The 15144-nt window shown below is 41.3% G+C and overlaps 1 protein-coding gene across 1 annotated transcript in view; it reads left to right on the forward strand.

Moving 5' to 3' along the window:
- Window positions 1-15144, forward strand: part of LOC114563906 (titin-like) — a 288313-nt gene that overhangs the window by 122190 nt on the left and 150979 nt on the right. The window contains 13 exon segments of the mRNA XM_028590893.1: window positions 311-574; window positions 1491-1630; window positions 2914-3040; window positions 4718-4984; window positions 5686-5952; window positions 7568-7834; window positions 8623-8762; window positions 9004-9130; window positions 9631-9773; window positions 12465-12588; window positions 12691-12957; window positions 13135-13232; window positions 14201-14369. Of these exon segments, the coding sequence (XP_028446694.1) occupies window positions 311-574; window positions 1491-1630; window positions 2914-3040; window positions 4718-4984; window positions 5686-5952; window positions 7568-7834; window positions 8623-8762; window positions 9004-9130; window positions 9631-9773; window positions 12465-12588; window positions 12691-12957; window positions 13135-13232; window positions 14201-14369 (2400 nt within the window).

Here is a 15144-nt window from a genome sequence, read left to right on the forward strand (position 1 = left end):
GAAACTTTTTGAAAATGGGTCAAATTGGACCCCAAGACAACCGGAGGCTTAAAGCATGTCAAAGATGAAGTTAATATCTGAAGTTATTTGATGATAGAAGTTAAAGTCTCAACTGGGATTTGAACGAGACACAAGACTTAAAGAATCATTTTTGTTTATTACAACTTGGATTTCATTTTCATACTTTCTTACTTTTTCTTTGCTCCTTTCCCGGAGGAGCGTCTCCAGTCTTTGTAACGTTTGCGTAGATCGGACTTTTGCAGCGAACTGTCTGAAATGAATCTGACTCTCGGTCCCGGTTGTGTTGCAGAGGGCGACGCTGTCTTCGTGACGAAGCTGCAGGATTACACTGCCACGGAGAAAGACGAGGTGTCTCTGGACTGTGAACTGAGCAAAGACGTCCCTGTGGTTTGGTATTACGGCGAGAAGGAAGTCATCGCCTCCAAGACGGTGGTGATGCGGTCGGAGGCGACGCGCCGCTCTCTGGTCCTGAAGAAAGTGACGCAGAGCGACAAAGGGAAATATACCTGCGACTGTGGGACGGACAAAACCTCCGCCAGCCTCATAATCGAAGGTAGACGGGACGCTCTAAAGCATCATTCATGTCAAACTCAATTTCACTAAAGGCCACACTGGAAAATAACAATCAAATCAAGGACCAGACATGTAAAGTTTATGGACGTGCTTTTATTTAGAAAAAGTCAAATCTCTTTGTCTGTATTGTTGCATGTCTCGTATCGATTAGATTAGGTTAGATTCAACTTTATTGTCATTGTGCAATACAAAGACAACAAAATGCAGTTTGCGTCCAACCAGAAGTGCAAAAAAAGCAGAAAAGTGCAATGTGATATTCAAGTATAGACAGGTGGTGCATAGGCAGGACAAGAAATATATTGCAGTGTTATAAGAGCAGAATAAATAAGGCTATGTAATATGTACAATGAACATGTACAGATATGTGTAATGTAGTAGCAGTAACATTAGTCTTCTCACTGACAGTTTGGTCGACATAAAGGCCTAAAAACCTCAGCAAACAAAGTAACTTAGCCATCATAAAATTTAGCAAATCAAGCAAAAACAATGATAACACTTTTATAAACAACCTGTTCCACAGCCACAATATAAAAAACTCTCTGCTTTTTGGGGAATATATGAGTCTCAAAGTCTGCGAATCTGTGTCGTGTAATTGTAGTTACAAACAATTGGCTTATAAGAATTTTCTCCCAAGTCTTGGCAATCAGAGAAAACAGAAATAAACTCAGTAACTAAATGAAAATATTTAGAGTTTCCCCCACAAAAGTCCAGATGCTCGAATTAAACTATGTTCTTCTGAATCTGTTAATCTGTGTGAACATGGAGCTGATTGTTCTTTTATTTCACAACAGCTGAAACCTTTCAGGACAAACTAATGTTCCTGTAACGTCATGAATGAACACAACAGGAACTTTATATTTAAATTCTTTGATCGTTTTCTTTTGTTTCCCTTCCAGCTCGGGACATCAAGGTTGTGCGTCCGATTTATGGCGTGGAACTGTTTGACGGAGAGACGGCTCGCTTCGAGGTGGAGATCTCCGAGGACGATGTGCACGGCCAGTGGAAACTCAACGGAGAAGTCCTCAGTCCTTCTTCTGTAAGCATAATATAATGTGTTTGTATGTGACAGAATTTCAAGTTGCTTCAGTGGGCAGGGACTGTACCATCCTCTGATAGTTTTCTAGAGAAATTGCTCTCTCCCACAATTTTCACTCTTCATACATAATTTTAGGTCAAGATTTTGGAAAATTTGTTCCGGTTGCAGACATATAACGTGCATACCAACTGCCGAATAGGCCCCATTAGAAAAAACGAAAGGAAATATCTGATCAGATGGTACCCTTTTTATAACCTGCTCTGTGGCGCTTATATTTGACACCACAAACAAAACCAAATCAATGCGTTAGGCAGACTTTGATCTTTCTGGTGATGATAATATTTTGGCGTTTGGACTCACGATTTTTAACTTAAAGAAGGAACTTGGAGGTATAATAATCATTAAATTAGCATGGTTGACCTGAAGATGCTGTCTGCCCCTCCCTCCTCTACTCCTTTACCAGGCAAATTACCATAGCAAAAAGTTCTGACACACATATACACACACTCACAGACACACACACCACACACCACACACACACTCACAGACAGACACACACAGTCACACTCACACACAAACGGACACAGACACACACACACACACACACACACACACACAGACAGACACACACTCACAAATACACAGACACACACTCACAGACAGACAGACACACACACACACACACACATAGACACACACACACAAACACACAAACACACACTCACAGACATAGACACACACACACACACACACATCTTACTTAGGACTGGTAATATTAGCATTGGAATGTGCACCAAGTAGCCGGCCCGCTTTAAATTTCTGTGCGAAATGTTCTTATTAATGATGTTGAGTGATATTAATGTTCTAGTTAATTATGTTGAGTGATATTAATGTTCTAGTTAATGATGTTCTAGTTAATGATGTTGAGTGATATTAATGTTCTAGTTAATGATGTTCTAGTTAATGATGTTGAGTGATATTAATGTTCTAGTTAATGATGTTCTAGTTAATGATGTTGAGTGATATTAATGTTCTAGTTAATGATGTTCTAGTTAATGATGTTGAGTGATATTAATGTTCTAGTTAATGATGTTCTAGTTAATGATGTTGAGTGATATTAATGTTCTAGTTAATGATGTTGAGTGATATTAATGTTTTAGTTAATGATGTTGAGTGATATTAATGTTTTAGTTAATGATGTTGAGTAATATTAATGTTCTAGTTAATGATGTTGAGTGATATTAATGTTTTAGTTAATGATGTTGAGTGATATTATTTGACAGGATGTGGACATCATCGAGGAGGGCGGCAAACACACTCTGATCCTGTACAACTGTAAAGTCTCAATGACCGGTGAGGTGGCGTATGCCGCCGCCAACGCCAAGTGTTCTGCCAACCTGAAGGTCAAAGGTAAACCAACAGCAACGTTACCCTACTTCCTCCTATAACCAACAGCAACGTTAGCCTACTTCCTCCTATAACCAACAGCAACGTTAGCCTACTTCCTCCTATAACCAACAGCAACGTTACCCTACTTCCTCCTATAACCAACAGCAACGTTAGCCTACTTCCTCCTATAACCAACAGCAACGTTACCCTACTTCCTCCTATAACCAACAGCAACGTTAGCCTACTTCCTCCTATAACCAACAGCAACGTTACCCTACTTTCTCCTATAACCAACAGCAACGTTACCCTACTTTCTCCTATAACCAACAGCAACGTTACCCTACTTCCTCCTATAACCAACAGCAACATTAGCCTACTTCCTCCTATAACCAACAGCAACGTTACCCTACTTCCTCCTATAACCAACAGCAACGTTAGCCTACTTCCTCCTATAACCAACAGCTACGTTACCTTACTTCCTCCTATAACCAACAGCAACGTTACCCTACTTCCTCCTATAACCAACAGCAACATTACCCTACTTTCTCCTATAACCAACAGCAACATTAGCCTACTTCCTCCTATAACCAACAGCAACTTTACCCTACTTCCTCCTATAACCAACAGCAACGTTAGCCTACTTCCTCCTATAACCAACAGCAACGTTACCCTACTTCCTCCTATAACCAACAGCAACATTACCCTACTTTCTCCTATAACCAACAGCAACATTAGCCTACTTCCTCCTATAACCAACAGCAACTTTACCCTACTTCCTCCTATAACCAACAGCAACGTTAGCCTACTTCCTCCTATAACCAACAGCAACGTTAGCCTACTTTCTCCTATAACCAACAGCAACGTTAGCCTACTTCCTCCTATAACCAACAGCAACGTTAGCCTACTTCCTCCTATAACCAACAGCAACGTTAGCCTACTTCCTCCTATAACCAACAGCAACGTTAGCCTACTTCCTCCTATAACCAACAGCAACGTTACCCTACTTTCTCCTATAACCAACAGCAACGTTACCCTACTTCCTCCTATAACCAACAGCAACGTTAGCCTACTTCCTCCTATAACCAACAGCAACGTTACCCTACTTCCTCCTATAACCAACAGCAACGTTAGCCTACTTCCTCCTATAACCAACAGCAACGTTACCCTACTTCCTCCTATAACCAACAGCAACGTTACCCTACTTCCTCCTATAACCAACAGCAACGTTACCCTACTTCCTCCTATAACCAACAGCAACGTTACCCTACTTTCTCCTATAACCAACAGCAACGTTACCCTACTTCCTCCTATAACCAACAGCAACATTAGCCTACTTCCTCCTATAACCAACAGCAACGTTACCCTACTTCCTCCTATAACCAACAGCAACGTTACCCTACTTTCTCCTATAACCAACAGCAACGTTAGCCTACTTCCTCCTATAACCAACAGCAACGTTACCCTACTTCCTCCTATAACCAACAGCAACGTTACCCTACTTTCTCCTATAACCAACAGCAACGTTAGCCTACTTCCTCCTATAACCAACAGCAACGTTACCCTACTTCGTCCTATACCACCTGTCCTGACGTAAACACCTCTGTGTGTTTACCTTCAGAACTTTCTCAGAACATACCCTCTGGGTGTTTACCTTCAGAACTTTCTCAGAACTTACCCTCTGTGTGTGTTTCCCTTCAGAACTTCCTTTGAACTTCTTGACGCAGCTGAACGACGTTCAGGTGTACGAGAAGGACGAGGCGAGGTTCGAGGTCGAGCTGTCGAGAGTTCCCAAGAGTTTCCGCTGGCTGAAAGGCTCCCAGGAACTGCAGAAAGACGACAAGTACGAGATGATCCAGGATGGAAACATGTTTGTTCTGGTGATCCGCTTGGCTGCCTACGACGACGAGGCAAAGTACATGTTCGAGGCTGAGGACAAGAGGACGGCCGGAAAACTGGTTATACAAGGTAATAAATACATAAATACTATACAATATATAAGGTAATTCTGAGTTTATAAAAGCTTTTTATAACTGGTCATACAAGGTAATAAATATTGCCATAATACAAGTTAACTCTGGGTTTTATTAAAGTAGAATTCTGGCCAATTTTTATGTTAATCTTGATCGATATAAATATGCGAGTACTGTCGATATAAAAAAAAAAACTACCTAAATCGGTGCAGGCAACACGGAGTAGCTGCAGCTATGTCTACAAGCTTCCACTGAGCTAAAACAGCAGTTGTTGGGGCAAGTTTTAGAGTGCCTTTGTGCCTCTTAACAGACACAAAATGCAATTAAAATGTCTGTGCAACATGAACATGGCCCTTACGTGACAAACAAGATGCGTTTTCAACTCAGACATTGTTTAAATTCACCTACCCTGTCACAATCCTGCCGGTAGCTAGCTCGCCCTGCTAGCTGCTAGCTGCTGTCGGGGGATTTTGGGTAATTTTCTTTTCTATCGACAGTACTTAAATAGGTCATACAAGATAACTCTGGGTTTTATTTAATGGGTCATACAAGATAATTCTGGGTTATATTAAATGGGTCATACAAGATAACTGGGTTTTATGTGTCGGGAGGGTTAATTTAATTTCAGACAAACTGGATGTTCTTTTAAGATATGTTCTCTGCATCAGATGTCTGACGGTTGTTTTTCTGCGGCAGGTATTCGGCTGGAGTTTGCCAAACCGATTAAGGATGTGACAGTGAAGGAGCGTGAAACGGCCGAGTTCAGTGTCGAACTCTCCCACGACAAGATCTCCGTGGTCTGGTACAAAAACGATGTGCGCCTGCATCCTAGCAAGGTTGTGCACATGGCGGACCACGGGAAGGTGCACACACTGGCCTTTAAAGAAGTTACCATCGACGACACCTCCATGATCAAAGTGGAGGCCATGGACAAGACCATGACCGCCATGCTCACCGTCATCGGTCAGTGTTTGGATGTCCATCATATGTTTGGTTTCAGGGTTAGGCAACCTGTAGCTCTTTAGCCCCTCTCCCTGCAGCTTTAACAAAAAGTTATATGGAAATTGAAGTGATTCTTACATTCTTTATTAGTCACCTAAAATGTTTATCACAGCCTACGTACATCTACAGCTGGAGTGTCAAACTCAACTTCCCAGAGGGCCACACTGGAAAATAAGAATCACATCAAGGGCCAGACATGTTTAATTTATTGATAGGCTTTTATTTAATCGAAAAAGTAAAATATGTTTGACTGTATTATTGCACGTGTCATATAGTCTTCTCACTCACAGTTTGGTCGACATAAAGCCCTAAAGAAGTCAGGAAAATGTTTCTCAGCCATCATAGAAAAGAAGCGCCCAAAAACATCAGAAAAAGTGACAAAAAATTTGGAAAAAGTGACAAAAAACGTCAGAGAAAGTGACAAAAACGTTAGAAAAAGTGACAAAAACTAGGTGGGCCAAAATGTATTGTGAACCTAAATTGAGATGTGGGCCGGATCATGATCTGCGAGGGGCTGGATTTGGCCCACGGGCCTTGAGTTTGACACATGTGGTCTACAGCCTTATCCTCTAAATTCTGCCGAACCTCCGAAGCGATCTTGAGTTTCTGTAGACTAGCCATGAATCACAAATCCAAAAAGAAGAGAAGCCTTGAAAGCAAATTAAGAAATTACCAGTAGACAGATACTACTGGCTTACGGCATGCTCACTGTCATTGGTCAGTGTTTAGTTGTCCTTCATATGTTTAATCTCAGTTCCGAGGCTAAATTAAAAAGTTTGTTGATTTTCTAAAAATAGTTTGGCTGATGAGGAAGTTGAAGGTAAGGTAGGTTACACAGACAAGATAAACTATTCAGAGTTTCAGAAATTATATCTTAATACATGTAAGTCCCTGTTGTTGAAGGCTCCTTAAAGGCGATCTATTATGCTTTTCCATATTTTCTGTCAATATATATCTATAATGTTACAATGTCGGATGATGTTTCAAATAAAGAGGTATTTTAGAGAAATGCCCATGAGCTAAAACCTCAGATTCCCCACTGTTCTGAATGCTCCATTTTGCTTGTTTTTTCTACTCTTGACTCCGTTTCACGTGACTCCTAGCCGATTGTAGAAAAAACTGTCCTATGATTCAGGCAGCTACTGCAGTGTTCATATTGTCACATGTAGCTACATGCTAACGTCAGGGAAAGCTGCAATCTTGGCTGCAGATGTTATATATTTAATTTTCCCAAATTTCAGGTCACATTACGTATGAAAGATGTGTGGTTGTGTAGTATTTGGTTTAGAAGCCTTATTGGTGTTTTTCACGGTACAAAGCCCTGCTATATAATCCGTTGCACTGTACAGAGACAGAAATGCTGACCAATCAGAGCAGACCAGGCTTCTTACAGAGATAGGCGCTCCAACAGAGATGATGAGAAAAATAGTGTTTTTTGAATATTAAAGAATAGAAACATGTTCTAGTAGAAACACAATATACATAAGTCTCCTTTAAGAGTTACGTTTTAATGCAAATGTTTGGAGTTTTAGTTCAAACAGACTTTAGATAATAAGAGTGTGCTGTTTGTGTGCAGAGGGCGACTTGTACTTCACCACCAAGCTGCAGAACTACACGGCCGTGGAGCGCGACGAGGTAAAGCTGGTCTGTGAACTCAGCAAATCGGTCGCAGACGTCAAATGGTTTAAGGACGGGAAGGAGATCACTCCGTCCAAGAACATCGCCATCAGCACAGACGGAAAGAAGCGCATCCTGATGGTCAGGAAGGCGGAGAAGGCCAACATCGGAGAGTACACCTGCGACTGCGGCTCGGACAAAACCACCGCCAGACTCAACATAGAAGGTAAATCTCTTCACAGAGTCTGAATATGGATGTGGTCATCTGCCGTATAATGCAGAGTATCATCAGCGAAAGAAAGTAGTCCCATAGAGACGGAGCGCATGCCTTCAATCTGATTGTCAAAAGGGTGTGACTGTACTCAACGTACCAAGAACTATTAACAAACACATCCCCTTCTTGTTCATAATGAGTCAACACTCTAAGAAATATCTGTGTATCAACAGTTACATGACTGTATATTTTAACAGAAATTGTCCATAGAACGAGATTCACAGTTGTTTTTTAGTTTTTTACATTTGGAATTGCATAATTTGTGCTCCAACAACTTTTGTCTGCCACAGCAGGGTTGGGAGATTAAAAAAAGTGTTACTTTTTTCGACATTTTAGAAATTTCTTTCAACATTTTTTGCAGTTTTCTTGAGCAACTTTGTATAAGATAATTTTATATCAATCCGGGTAATGAGTTGACAGAACTTTTTTTTGTTATTTTTTGGATTTATTTCTGAGAGTGTAGTTTTACTCTCACTATCGATATATATGTGCACAATTCATGGAGAGAAAGGTTAATATCGAAATCATAATTTTGGCTCCAAAAATTATCATTTCCAAACCTGAAACTCAATAAAGACAGAGATCATCGCGTCACACTCGGAGAGACACGCAAACCCTAACCCTTTTTAGGGATTTTACCCACATTTTCACCCCTAATTTGTTTTATTTTCCCAAATTGCTCCAGCCTCTTTAGTCGCATCTCTCATACTAATGTTTTGTCCTGGTCTTCCTCCCTGCAGAGCGGGACATTAAGGTTGTCCGTCCGCTGTACAGCGTGGAGGTGACGGAGACAGAAACAGCCAAGTTTGAGACGGAGATTTCAGAAGAGGACGTCCACGGAAACTGGAAGCTGAAGGGAGAAGCTCTGCTGCCGTGTCCTGTAAGTCCAATATATACTACAGATATATGGAGTAATTATATATATATATATAGAGTGGTGGAATGTAACTAAGTACATCTACTCCAGTACTGGGCTTCAGTCCAAATGTTGAGGTACTTGAAACTTTTCTTTTCATGCCACTTTCTTCTGAAGTAAAGGATCTGAATACTTCTTCCACCGCTGGTTTTAGTAAACTATCGGGGTACTTGTTGGCCTGCTGAATGACTCTCTTTTCTTCCAGGATGTTGAGATTAAGGAGGAAGGAACCAAACACCTGCTGATCCTCTACAACGTGCGCATGGACATGGCCGGCAGCGTCGACTTCTCCGCAGCCAACGCCAAATCCAACGCTCAGCTCCGGGTCAAAGGTCAGTCCATTTTATTCACATATCCAAGATCTCAGGGCTCTGAACGGGGCTTTTTTTTTGTAGCTCGATCAGATGTTTGTATAAGATACAATACATTTGGAAAACAATACATTTTATATCTGTTTATATCTATATCTTTGGAGATTTGTATTGAAAGTAAAATGTGTCAGATCTTTGTACTCAGTACTGTACAATACACGCAAACATTTAGCTTCTGTTTGATTTGGAGATTATTATATTATCATAAAGTGTCTCGTCTTGTAACTTTACATTTAAATTTAAATCAAAGTGGAAACTTTTGTGTCGCAGAGCACTTTGTGTTCCAGCAGCAGAAAGTGTTGAGTGTCTCCGTCGGCCAATCAGAGCCTGAGTTTATTTTAGACACTTTATCTGAAGAGGGAGAATCTCTGAGGCTTCACAAAACTCTGTGCCAGGAAACTACACTCGGCGCAGACCTTTAAACATGTCTTCTGTGTCTCTGTCTCCGTCTGTGTCTGCAGCCCGGTCCATCGGGCTGATGCGTCCTCTGAAGGACGTGACGGTGACGGCCGGAGAAACGGCCACCTTTGAGTGCGAGCTGTCGTACGAAGGCATCGCCGTGGACTGGTTCCTGGGGGGAAAGAAGATGGAGGCCAGCGAGCGGGTGAGACAGACATTTAACATGTTTCCAGCAAGGGAACTCCTTCATTTACTCTGAACAAAATAGAGTAAAAGAGACACAAAGCGAGGTTAAGATGGAGTGTCCGAAATTTACTTTTTCACCCACCGGCCAAATTGTCAGGTAGATGAAATAAAATCCACAGACCAAGCATCTTTTCTACCGGCCCAAAAATTCTGATTCTTTTGTAAGATCCATCACAAAACATTCTGGTTGGGGTTGCGAGTCCTGCTGGTTTAGCCTCAGTTTTTATCTTACTTTCTTTGGGAAGCATTTCTTTATTTTTTTTGTTTCATTTTGCAAGTTGGATCAACCTCATCACGCCGTTTGTCTCGTAAAGTTGTGTTTACGCACACTTAATCTCAGAAAATAGACAGAAGAAAGTAGCTGCAGCTTCACCCAAAATGAAGACTGGGAAACAGAATTATTAGATACAAACATTTACTGTAGGGCGTAATTTCCACAGGGGACATGCGGGCCTTTCAAATTTTGATATTATTTCATTTATAAGTCTCGGTGATTGGCCACTAAGAAAGTAAGACATCTTTTTCTTACACATAGTTTAGTACTATTCTTTCTGACAGAATTTAATTTTGGTCAACTTAATTATTTTCTGGATTCTGTATCACCATAGTTCCTATAAATGTATGTAGAAATGCAGGAAATGGGTTTCAAATTGAAAAAAAAATTCTGGCAGAGGACCCCCAGACCCCCACTTCTCAAACCAAAGTTACACCCTTGCATTTACCCGACATGGCGGAGAGCCCTCTGAGATTTACTCGCCAAATTTAAAATGTACCCGCAGTAGGAGCTTGGCTTGCATATTAATTTTGGACCGTGTTAAGATGGAGATCTTTCTGCAGTTTGTGCATTTAGATTTCATGTGTTCAGTAAAAACAGATCCGGTTTCCATCGTTAAATAATGTAATCTCATAATCTGAAGTCCTTACTTCCGTGTAATCCAGCTAACACACTGTAAAACAATGTTTGGATTTTTAGAAATTTAGAGTTCCATCTTGAACCCGTCAGTCAGTTTTATTAAAGACTTTATTACTGAATTTAAACAGATCATTTAACCTGTATTCCTAACAAATCAACTTGTTTTGAAGTTTATTTATGTCTCATTCTGAATCACATGTCAACATGAGACAAAATCCTGAAGCAAGAACAAAAACTGAATTTCTATAAACTGGATCATCATCTCTCTTAAAACTATCGGCTGATTTTCTTTTAAAGACCGATCTGAACAGCAGCGGTTTATCAGTCGGATTTCCAGGGTATTTTTTACAGTGTTGAAGCTGCAGTTAAAAATAATCCGAGATAGCCGAGCTGCGGCTGTTATCTTCCGCCAGACTCTCAGCTCCTTATATGTAGAAAGACCTGCAGTTAGTGCTAGCGAGTTAGCATCTAGCAAGCTAGCATCAGCCTGCAGGAAGATAAACTTCAATCAGTGATAGCTTAAATCAAGTTACACTTTTGTGGAATTTGCCTTGGTGAATGGTGCTAGAGGATGGATTCCCGACCCGAGCCCGACGGGACCTGACAGTACCCAACGGGCCGGGCCGTGTTCGGACAGATATTTAGGAATGATGTTGGGGTTTGGGTCGGGCTCGGTCACATCAGCGCGATAAGGCGTTGAACATTTTAAATTTAAAACAGCTGATTATGTAGGTAGCTGTTGTTCCGTGTGCGCTAATGACCTCATCTGTTGACATTTCTGAATGCCTTCCTACAGCTGATTAATAAAAGCTTTCACACAAACTCACCTACATGTGTCATTAGTATGAGAAATAAATGAGATTTTAACTGGCGGGCTTGGACACAAATATCTTAATGCCTGTCTGACTCGGGTCAGGCTCGGTTACTACTCTGTCGGATGTCTGTTGTCTCTCTACATACTACTCTCTACTCCTGTCTGTCTACATACTACTCTCTACTGTTGTCTCTCTACATACTACTCTCTACTGTTGTCTCTCTACATACTACTCTCTACTCCTGTCTGTCTACATACTACTCTCTACTGTTGTCTCTCTACATACTACTCTCTACTGTTGTCTCTCTACATACTACTCTCTACTGTTGTCTCTCTACATACTACTCTCTACTCCTGTCTGTCTACATACTACTCTCTACTGTTGTCTCTCTACATACTACTCTCTACTGTTGTCTCTCTACATACTACTCTCTACTGCTGTCTCTCTACATACTACTCTCTACTGCTGTCTCTACATACTACTCTCTACTGCTGTCTCTCTACATACTACTCTCTACTGTTGTCTCTCTACATACTACTCTCTACTCCTGTCTGTCTACATACTACTCTCTACTGTTGTCTCTCTACATACTACTCTCTACTGTTGTCTCTCTACATACTACTCTCTACTGCTGTCTCTCTACATACTACTCTCTACTGCTGTCTCTCTACATACTACTCTCTACTGTTGTCTCTCTACATACTACTCTCTACTCCTGTCTCTCTACATACTACTCTCTACTGCTGTCTCTCTACATACTACTCTCTTCTGCTGTCTCTCTACATACTACTCTCTACTGCTGTCTCTCTACATACTGCTCTCTTCTGCTGTCTCTCTACATACTACTCTCTACTGTCTGTAGTTTCCTGCTGGCTGTACTTGCCCTCTGGGAATAATAATGATACCTTGTGTTTGTGTGCAGGTGAAGACCCGTGTGGTGGGGCGAGTTCACACTCTGACCATCAGAGACGTGAAGCTTTCGGAGGCCGGCGAAGTCAAACTGAGCGCCAAAGACTTCCAGACGCAGGCGCAACTCATCATCAGACGTGAGACACTCGAATGCACCGCAGACACTCGAACGCACCGCAGGCTCAACAGATGTTTGTCTTTGATTAAAATGTATTAATGATTAATGTCAATGTGTGCAGAGCCGCCGGTGGAGTTCACGAAGCCGCTGGAGGACCAGACGGTGGAAGAAGAGGCGAGCGTGACGTTGGAGTGTGAGGTTTCCCGAGAGAACGCCGAGGTTCGCTGGTTCAGAGAGGGACAGGAAGTCAGGAAGACCAAGAAGTACGACCTGATCGTAGATGGAGTCAAGAGGAAGCTGGTCATCCACGGCTGCTTGCCGGACGACGCCAAGATGTACACGTGTGACGCCTCGGAGTTCAAGACTTCCTGTTTCCTGGAGGTCACACGTAAGCACAAAACTTTACCCCAACTTCATTATTAATGCTGCTTTATTTCAAAGTTTTTTGCGCTTAAGCTGCTTTTTTGACAATTATGTCACCTTTTCTATGATTTTGACAATTGAACTTACTAATCCAAAGTCTATAAATGAAATAAATGGAAGAGTTGTGTGTTTGTGTCTGCAGCTCCTCACGTGGAGTTCAGTAAGCCTCTGCAGGACGTCGAGGTCAAAGAGAAAGAATCTGCTAAGTTTGAATGTGAAGTTTCCCGCGAGTCTGCCAAGGTGAGACCAGCCGACCAATCTATCCATCTATCCATCAATCTTTCCATCTATCCATCCATCCATCCATCCATGTATCTATCGATCTATCTTCCTATCTATCTATCTATCTATCTATCTATCTATCTATCTATCTATCTATCTATCTATCTATCTATCCATCTATCCATCTATCCATCTATCTATCTATCTACCTACCTATCTATCTATCTCTCTGTCTATCTATCTATATATCTACCTATCTATCTATCTATCTATCTATCTATCTATCTATCTATCTATCTCTCTGTCTATCTATCTATCTATCTATCTATCCATCAATCCATCTATCTATCTATCTATCTCTCTGTCTATCTATCTATATATCTACCTATCTATCTATCTATCTATCTATCTATCTCTCTGTCTATCTATCTATCTATCCATCAATCCATCTATCTATCTATCTATCTATCTATCTATCTATCTATCTATCTATCTATCTATCTATCTCTCTGTCTATCTATCTATATATCTACCTATCTATCTATCTCTCTGTCTATCTATCTACCTATCTGTCTATCTGTCTATCTATATATCTATCTGTCTGTCTATCTTTCTATCTGTCTATCTTTCTATCTGTCTATCTTTCTGTCTGTCTATCTGTCTGTCTATCTATCCATCCATCCATCTATCTATCTGTCTATCTACCTTCCTATCTATCTATCCATCTATCCATCTATCTATCTATCTATCTATCTATCTATCTATCTATCTTCCTATCTATCTATCTATCTATCAATCTATCAATCTATCCATCAATCCATCAATCCATCTATCTATCTATCTATCTATCTATCTATCTATCTATCTATCTATCTCTCTGTATATCCCTCTGTCTATCCATCTATCCATCTATCCATCTATCTATCTATCTATCTTTGAAACTGTACGGAGGAAGGGGAACACTGAAACCTGTGTTTGTGTGCCAGGTACGCTGGTTTAAGGACGGCAACGAGATCAGGAAAGGGAAGAAGTACGAGATAGTTGCTAAGGGCAAACAGAGGATCCTCATCGTGCACAAGTCTGTGTTCGACGACGAGGCTGAGTACGAATGTGACGCCCGCACCGCCAAGAGCTCGGGCATGCTCACCGTCATCGGTGAGGAACTCTCCACTATGTTACAGGGATATTATATCCGGACATTTAAATACATAGATACATTGCTCAGCATACGTGAATACACCCATGCTAAAGTTGACTAAAAAGGGGAATAAAAAATCGTCTTTCTTTGTGAATGAATAATGTTAAAATCCTCCCACATCATCACATACCCTTCACTATACCTAGAGATTGGCATGGTTTTATTTCAGTTAGCCTAATAGCTGGTTTGATTTACATGGTATGGTGAAGGGTATGTGATGATGTGGGGGAGTGGTGAATGGTATGTGATGATGTGGGGGTATGGTGAAGGGTATGTGATGATGTGGGGGTATGGTGAAGGGTATGTGATGATGTGGGGGAATGGTGAAGGGTATGTGATGATGTGGGGGGTATTTTGAAGGGTATGTGATGATGTGGGGGTATGGTGAAGGGTATGTGATGATGGGGGGGTATGCTGAAGGGTATATGATGATGGGGGGGTACGGTGAAGGGTATGTGATGATGTGGGGGTATGGTGAAGGGTATGTGATGATGGGGGGGTATGCTGAAGGGTATATGATGATGGGGGGGTACGGTGAAGGGTATGTGATGATGTGGGGGAGTGGTGAAGGGTATGTGATGATGTGGGGGTATGGTGAAGGGTATGTGATGATGTGGGGGGTATGGTGAAGGGTATGTGATGATGGGGGTATGGTGAAGGGTATGTGATGATGCGGGGGGTATGGTGAAGGGTATGTGATGATGTGGAGGTATGGTGAAGGGTATGTGATGA

Source organism: Perca flavescens, chromosome 11 (genome assembly GCF_004354835.1).
Source record: "Perca flavescens isolate YP-PL-M2 chromosome 11, PFLA_1.0, whole genome shotgun sequence".
NCBI classification, from domain to species: Eukaryota; Metazoa; Chordata; class Actinopteri; order Perciformes; family Percidae; genus Perca; species Perca flavescens.